Source organism: Rana temporaria, chromosome 5, assembly GCF_905171775.1.
Source record: "Rana temporaria chromosome 5, aRanTem1.1, whole genome shotgun sequence".
In the NCBI taxonomy this organism is placed as follows: Eukaryota; Metazoa; Chordata; class Amphibia; order Anura; family Ranidae; genus Rana; species Rana temporaria.
In genome coordinates, this window is record NC_053493.1 from 647,451 (window position 1) to 656,379 (window position 8,929).

Below are 8,929 nucleotides of genomic sequence, written 5' to 3' on the forward strand. Positions count from 1 at the left end.
GGGATGAAGGAACTCGGCTATGGGGGATGAAGGAACTCGGCTATGGGGGATGAAGGAACTCGGCTATGGGGGGATGAAGGAACTCAGCTATGGGGGGATGAAGGAACTCAGCTATGGGGGATGAAGGAACTCGGCTATGGTGGATGAAGGAACTCCGCTATGGGGGATGGAGGAACTCAGCTATGGGGGATGGAGGAACTCAGCTATGGGGGATGAAGGAACTCGGCTATGGGGGATGGAGGAACTCAGCTATGGGGGATGAAGGAACTCGGCTATGGGGGATGAAGGAACTCGGCTATGGGGGATGGAGGAACTCAGCTATGGGGGATGGAGGAACTCAGCTATGGGGGATGGAGGAACTCAGCTATGGGGGATGAAGGAACTCGGCTATGGGGGATGAAGGAACTCGGCTATGGGGGATGGAGGAACTCAGCTATGGGGGATGAAGGAACTCGGCTATGGGGGATGAAGGAACTCGGCTATGGGGGATGAAGGAACTCGGCTATGGGGGATGAAGGAACTCGGCTATGGGGGATGAAGGAACTCGGCTATGGGGGATGAAGGAACTCGGCTATGGGGGATGAAGGAACTCGGCTATGGGGGATGAAGGAACTCAGCTATGGGGGATGAAGGAACTCAGCTATGGGGGATGAAGGAACTTGGCTATGGGGGATGAAGGAATTCAGCTCTGGTGGATAGAGGACCTTAGTTATGGGGATTGGAGGACATTGGTCATCCAGGATGGAGGAGCTCTGCTATGGGAGATGGAGGAGCTCTGCTATGGGGGATGGAGGACCTTAGCTATGTGGAATGGAGGAGTTCAACTATGGGGAATGGAATAGCTCTGTTATGGGGGATGGAGGAGCTCTGCTATGGGGGATGGAGGAGCTCTGCTATGGGAGATGGAGGAGCTCTGCTATGGGAGATGGAGGAGCTCTGCTATGGGGGATGGAGGAGCTCTGCTATGGGGGATGGAGGAACTCAGCTATGGGGGATGGAGGAACTCAGCTATGGGGGGATGGAGGAGCTCAGTTATGGAGATGGAGGAGCTTTGCTATGGGGGATGGAGGACCCTATAAGAGGGATGGGGAGCTCATATATGGGGGATGGAGGACCCTATAAGAGGGATGGGGAGCTCATATATGGGGGATGGAGGACCCTATAAGAGGGAGGGGGAGCTCATATATGGGGGGTGGAGGACCCTATAAGAGGGATGGGGAGCTCATATATGGGGGATGGAGGACCCTATAAGAGGGATGGGGAGCTCATATATGGGGGATGGAGGACCCTATAAGAGGGATGGGGAGCTCATATATGGGGGATGGAGGACCCTATAAGAGGGATGGGGAGCTCATATATGGGGGATGGAGGACCCTATAAGAGGGATGGGGAGCTCATATATGGGGGGTGGAGGACCCTATAAGAGGGATGGGGAGCTCATATATGGGGGATGGAGGACCCTATAAGAGGGATGGGGAGCTCATATATGGGGGGTGGAGGACCCTATAAGAGGGATGGGGAGCTCATATATGGGGGATGAAGGAACTCAGCTATAGGGGATGAAGGAACTCAGCTATGGTAGATGAAGGAACTCGGCTATGGGGGATGAAGGAACTCGGCTATGGGGGATGAAGGAACTCGGCTTTGGGGGATGAAGGAACTCGGCTATGGGGGATGAAGGAACTCGGCTATGGGGGATGAAGGATTTCAGCTATGGGGGATGAAGGAACTCAGCTATGGGGGATGAAGGAACTCGGCTATGGGGGATGAAGGAGCTTGGCTATGGGGGATGAAGGAACTCCGCTATGGGGGATGAAGGAACTCAGCTATGGGGGATGAAGGAACTCAGCTATGGGGAATGGAGGAACTATGTGATGGGGGATGAAGGAACTCGGCTATGGGGGATGAAGGAACTCGGCTATGGGGGATGAAGGAACTCAGCTATGGGGGATGAAGGAACTCGGCTATGGGGGGATGAAGGAACTCAGCTATGGGGGATGAAGGAACTCTGCTATGGGGGATGAAGGAACTCAGCTATGGGGGATGAAGGAACTCAGCTATGGGGGATGAAGGAACTCGGCTATGGGGGATGAAGGAACTCGGCTATGGGGGATGAAGGAACTCGGCTATGGGGGATGAAGGAACTCGGCTATGGGGGATGAAGGAACTCGGCTATGGGGGATGAAGGAACTCGGCTATGGGGGATGAAGGAACTCTGCTATGGGGGATGAAGGAACTCGGCTATGGGGGATGAAGGAACTCGGCTATGGGGGGATGAAGGAACTCAGCTATGGGGGATGAAGGAACTCTGCTATGGGGGATGAAGGAACTCAGCTATGGGGGGATGAAGGAACTCAGCTATGGGGGATGAAGGAACTCTGCTATGGGGGATGAAGGAACTCAGCTATGGGGGATGAAGGAACTCAGCTATGGGGGATGAAGGAACTCGGCTATGGGGGATGAAGGAACTCGGCTATGGGGGATGAAGGAACTCGGCTATGGGGGATGAAGGAACTCAGCTATGGGGGATGAAGGAACTCGGCTATGGGGGGATGAAGGAACTCAGCTATGGGGGATGAAGGAACTCTGCTATGGGGGATGAAGGAACTCAGCTATGGGGGATGAAGGAACTCGGCTATGGGGGATGAAGGAACTCGGCTATGGGGGATGAAGGAACTCAGCTATGGGGGATGAAGGAACTCGGCTATGGGGGGATGAAGGAACTCAGCTATGGGGGATGAAGGAACTCTGCTATGGGGGATGAAGGAACTCAGCTATGGGGGATGAAGGAACTCGGCTATGGGGGATGAAGGAACTCGGCTATGGGGGATGAAGGAACTCGGCTATGGGGGATGAAGGAACTCGGCTATGGGGGATGAAGGATTTTAGCTATGGGGGATGAAGGAACTCAGCTATGGGGGATGGAGGAACTCGGCTATGGGGGATGAAGGAACTCAGCTATGGGGGATGAAGGAACTCAGCTATGGGGGATGAAGGAACTCAGCTATGGGGGATGAAGGAACTCGGCTATGGGGGATGAAGGAACTCAGCTATGGGGGATGAAGGAACTCGGCTATGGGGGATGAAGGAACTCGGCTATGGGGGATGAAGGAACTCAGCTATGGGGGATGAAGGAACTCAGCTCTGGTGGATAGAGGACCTTAGTTATGGGGATTGGAGGACATTGGTCATCCAGGATGGAGGAGCTCTGCTATGGGAGATGGAGGAGCTCTGCTATGGGGGATGGAGGACCTTAGCTATGTGGAATGGAGGAGTTCAACTATGGGGAATGGAATAGCTCTGTTATGGGGGATGGAGGAGCTCTGCTATGGGGGATGGAGGAGCTCTGCTATGGGAGATGGAGGAGCTCTGCTATGGGAGATGGAGGAGCTCTGCTATGGGGGATGGAGGAGCTCTGCTATGGGGGATGGAGGAACTCAGCTATGGGGGATGGAGGAACTCAGCTATGGGGGGATGGAGGAGCTCAGTTATGGAGATGGAGGAGCTTTGCTATGGGGGATGGAGGACCCTATAAGAGGGATGGGGAGCTCATATATGGGGGATGGAGGACCCTATAAGAGGGATGGGGAGCTCATATATGGGGGATGGAGGACCCTATAAGAGGGATGGGGAGCTCATATATGGGGGATGGAGGACCCTATAAGAGGGATGGGGAGCTCATATATGGGGGATGGAGGACCCTATAAGAGGGATGGGGAGCTCATATATGGGGGGTGGAGGACCCTATAAGAGGGATGGGGAGCTCATATATGGGGGATGGAGGACCCTATAAGAGGGATGGGGGGCTCCTATAAGAGGGATGGGGAGCTCATATATGGGGGGTGGAGGACCCTATAAGAGGGATGGGGAGCTCATATATGGGGGATGGAGGACCCTATAAGAGGGATGGGGAGCTCATATATGGGGGATGGAGGACCCTATAAGAGGGATGGGGAGCTCAGATATGGGGGATGGAGGACCTTCGCTATGTTGGATGGATAAGGATCAATGACATTACAGTTGATCACTCTAGAGAAGAGGGGATACGATTACAATGTACAAATATATCAAAGGTATCTCCAATAACTGTAATCATTTTTTCTCTCAGGTCCCTGGAGAAGACATGCAGCCTTGATTGGAGGTTAGAAGAAAGGACGTTTAACCTTAGATTGGGGGAAGGATTCTTTACTGTTAGAGCAGTAAAACGTCGACCTGCCTCCCCCTGGAAGTGGTAGTAGCTGAGACTCTGCAACTTTAAACATGTTTTGTTGTCTTCCTCAGGAAACAGAGCTCGGGAATTGCTTGAGAATAGAAATCACACACAGATACATGCACATACAGTATCTCTCAAAAGTAAGTACACCCCTCACATTTTTGTAAATCTTTTCTTGTCTCTTCTCATGTGACAACACTGAAGAAATGACACTTTGTATCTACAATGTTGTGTAGTGAGTGTTCAGCTTGTATAACGGTGTAAATTTGCCGTCCCCTCAAAATAACTCAACACACAGCCATTAATGTCTAAACCACCGGCAACAAAAATAAGTACGCCCCTAAGTGAAAATCTCCAAATTGGGCCGAAAGTGTCAATATTTTGTGTGGCCGCCATTATTTTCCAGCACTGCCTTCACCCGCTTGGGCATGGAGGTCACCAGAGCTTCACAGGTTGTCACTGGAGTCCTCTTCCCCTCCCCCATGATGACATCACGGAGATGGTGGATGTTGGAGACCTTCCCCCTCCTCCACCTTCCCCCCACAGATGATCAATAGGGTTTAGGGCTGGAGACACGCTTGGCCAGTCCATCACCTTTACCCTCAGCTTCTTTAGCAAGGCAGTGGTGGTCTTGGAGGTGTGTTTGGGGTGGTTATCATGTTGGAATACTACCCTGCGGTCCAGTCTCTGAAGGGAGAGGATCATGCTCTGCTTCAGTATGTCACAGTACATGTTGGAATACTACCCTGCGGTCCAGTCTCTGAAGGGAGGGATCATGCTCTGCTTCAGTATGTCACAGTACATGTTGGCATTCATGGTCCCCTCAATGATCTGTAGCCCCCCAGTGCCGGCACCACTCATGCAGCCCCAGACCATGACCCCCCCCCCCACCATGCCTGACTGTAGGGAAGACACCCTTGTCTTTGTCCTCCTCACCTGGCCCCTCCCCCCCACACACGCCTGACACCATCTGACACCAAATACCTTTATCTTGTCTCATCAGACCACAGGACGCGGTTCCAGTAATCCATGTCCTTAGTCTGCTTGTCTTCAGCAAACTGTTTGCGGCTCTTTCTTGTGCATCATCTTTAGAAGAGGCTTCCTTCTGGAGACCAATTTGATGCAGTGTGCGGCGTATGGTCTGAGCACTGACAGGCTGACCCCTCCCCCACCCCTTCACCCTCTGCAGCAATGCTGGCAGCACTCATACGTCTATTTCCCAAAGACAACCTCTGGATATGACGCTGATCACGTGACCTCCACTTCTTTGGTGGACCATGGCGAGGCGGGGGGAGGGGAACCCGTCCTGTTATACCGCTGGGTGGTCTTGGCCCCCGTGCTGCAGATCAGTTTCAGGGTCTTGGCGATCTTCTTATATCCTCGGCCATCTTTACGTAGAGACACAATTCTTTATATCAGATCCTCAGAGAGTTCTTTGCCATGAGGGGCCATGTTGTCCTTCCAGTGACCAGTATGAGAGAGTGAGAGCGATAACACCAAATTTATCACACCTGCTGTGGGATGGGGGATGGGGGATGTGGTCCGGTCTTCTCTAACTGGTCAGGTGAATACGGGGAAAATGCTGATTTATAGCCCAGTAGCTGTTTTCTGGAAGCGGTCGGTTTAGCGGGAGGGTGTGAGGACGGTCGCCCTCGCTGTGCGTTTTATCTGCTCGGCGTGGAGGGGACTGACACACGTTATATAAAAGAATACAATGACTTCCTGAATCGGACACGGCTTTCCTCTCCTTCCCTGCGGGGCACATTGTGATTCTCCGAAGGCCGAACAATAAGATTGTCCATCAGACTGCACAACGCCGAGCGAGTCTGTGGGGCGGATAATAATAACAATGGGGTAGATTCAAGTAGGGGAGCGCACTACTACGGCGGCGCAGCGCAACGTTTTTACGCTACGCCTCCATAAATTACTTGAGCTACGCTTCATTCACAAAGCATTTGCTCCGTAATTTGCGGGGGGCGTTTCGTAAAAGTGGCCAGCGTAAGCGCGCGTAATTTAAATGATCCCGTAGGGGGCGTGGATCATTTAAATTAGGCGCGTTCCCGCGCCGAACGTACTGCGCATGCTCCGTCGGGAAAATTTCCCGACGTGCATTGCGGTAAATGACGTCGCAATGACGTCATTTGCTTTCGACATGAACGGAAATGGCGTCCAGCGCCATTCACGATTCACTTACGCAAACGACGTAAATTTCAAAAATCGTGACGCGGGAACGACGTCTATACTTACCATTGGCTGCGCCTCCTAATAGCAGGAGCAGCCTTACGACGGAAGCGACGTACGAAAACGATGTAAAACTCGAACGCCGGGCGCGCGTACGTTTGTGAATCGGCGTTAGCATGCAATTTGCATACTCTACGCTGACCACTACGGGAACGCCACCTAGCGGCCAGCGTCAGAATGCAGCCTAAGATACGACGGCATTAGAGCCTTATGCCAGTCATATCTTAGGCTGCAATCGGCGTATCGAGCTTTCTGAATACAGAAAGTCGATACGCCGGCGCTACTTAGCAATTACGCTGCGTATCTATGGATACGCAGGCGTAATTGTTACCTGAATCTACCCCAGTGTTTGTATTGTTGTCTGAATTTATACAGTCTGGGCTTATTACTAAGGAGCCAATCATTTCAGTCCCTGACCCACAGGAGCTTACACTCTAATTCCCACTCTAATAGCCAACGGTTGCAGAGGGGTTTATTGTTGCTGGGAGATCTACTAATGGGAGATCTATTGTTGCTGGAGGATCTACTTTTGTGAAGGGGTCTATCGTTGCTGGGGAATCTACTGTTGGGGGATCTGTGGTTGCTGGAGGATCTGTGGTTGCTGGGAGGGATCTTTTGTTAGAACATAACAAATGAATAATAATAAATAACAATATTTATTATTTATTTGTTACGTTCCATTTGTTTAGATACGGCATTTGTTATTTCAGATAAATTCGTATTCATTACAGTCACTAACTAACTAAATTTGAAAGGAAATTCCATTACCTATAATTAAAAAATTAGTTATTATTAGTTATTCTTTTGAATTTTTGGATTTTCTTTCTTATTTATGAATTTTCAAATTTCAATCATAACGGATGACCCTAAAAGTGACCCCCCCCCCCAAAAAAAAACAAATGAACAAATTTTGTCTACGAAAAACTCCATGAGAAAATAAAAGCATAAAATCTAAATGTAACGTTCGATTGAACGCTGACTTAAAGTGATACTAAATACACGCTGTATACACCAGGGAAGTACTATGGACCTCTATGTTTCCCAGGAGGCACTTGGCCCTTCAGAACCCTCCACATAGGCCTATATTTTACCAAGGAGGCCCTGGGCCCCTCTGAACCATGCACACTAGGGAAGTACTGTGGACCCCTATGTTACCCAGGAGGCAATGGACCCCTCAGAACCATCCACACTAGGGAAGTACTATGGACCTCCATGTTTTCTGTGTGGCCTCCTTTCTGTTTTTTTGTGGTTTCCTTCCTGGCCTCCTTCTTTGCTTACTTTTGGGCCTCCTTCCTGGCCTTCTTCCTGGCTTTCTTCATGGCCTCCATCCTGGCTTTCTTCTTGACCTCCTTCCTGGCCTCCTTCTTTGCTTCTTTTTTGGGCTTCCTTTCCAACCATCTTCCTGGCATTCTTCCTGGCTTTCTTTGTGGCCTCCATCCTGGCTTTCTTCTTGGCCTCCTTCCTGGCCTCCTTTTTCACTTCTTTTTTGGGGTTCCTTCCCAACCATCTTCCTGGCCTTCTTCCTGGCTTTCTTTGTGGCCTCCATCCTGGCTTTCTTCTTGACCTTCTTCCTGACCCCCTTCTTCACTTCTTTTTGGGCTTCCTTCCCAACCATCTTCTTGCCTCCATCCTGGCTTTCTTCTTGACCTCCTTCCTGGCCTCCTTCTTTGCTTCTTTTTTGGGCTTCCTTCCCAACCATCTTCCTGGCCTCCTTCACTTCTTTTTGGGTTTCCTTTCCAACCATCTTCTTGGCCTTCTTCCTGGCTTTCTTCGTAGCCTCCATCCTGGCTTTCTTCTTGACCTTCTTCCTGGCCTTCTTCTTCACTTCTTTTTGGGTTTCCTTCCCAACCAACTTCCTGGCCTCCATCCTGGCTTTCTTCTTGACCTCCTTCCTGGCCTCCTTCTTTGTTTCTTTTTGGGCTGCCTTCCCAACCTTCTTCCTGGCCTCTTTCCTGGACATCTGGCCTGCTGCTAGGAGTGATCGGGGTTTTCTCCACCTAGAGAAGCACACATTTCTGACAAAGAAGAAGCATCGGAGGAAAGTTGTGAGCCCGCCACCCTCTGTATGAGAATCTCGCCTCGTCACGCTGTCACCATGGCAGTTCTGAGCCCCCAGGATAACAATAGAACTTTGTTTTATTTCCCGCTTAACTCACTTTAATCATAAAACCAGCAGATTAGCTGTGACCGCGGCAATAAACAAAGATGACTTGTATTTTGTTGGTGTAAATGTACGGTGGATGTGACGGGAGTCAATGGGGAGGAGACGTACTCTGTGCCCCCAACAATTACCTGAAGGAAGGAGATGATTGTATAACGACACAAAGCTTTTACAGTATAGACGCATAATGAGCGACGCCTCGCCGGCGACAACTGGGAACCGCATTCCAATTAGAGCCAATCTCTTTGGAGATGTCGGTGTGAGCTCCGCCCCAGAGTCCTGGTCCCTGGTTGTCCCATGTTCTGATGTTTGTG

At 50.8% G+C, this 8,929-nt stretch overlaps 1 protein-coding gene across 1 annotated transcript; it reads right to left on the reverse strand.

The window, feature by feature from the left end:
- Positions 1–7,769: 7,769 nt before the first annotated feature.
- Positions 7,770–8,414, reverse strand: LOC120939682 (octapeptide-repeat protein T2-like). Its single transcript, XM_040352014.1, has one exon. The coding sequence runs from the start codon at positions 8,412–8,414 to the stop codon at positions 7,770–7,772; it is 645 nt and encodes a 214-aa protein (XP_040207948.1).
- Between the last annotated feature and the right edge of the window lie 515 nt (positions 8,415–8,929).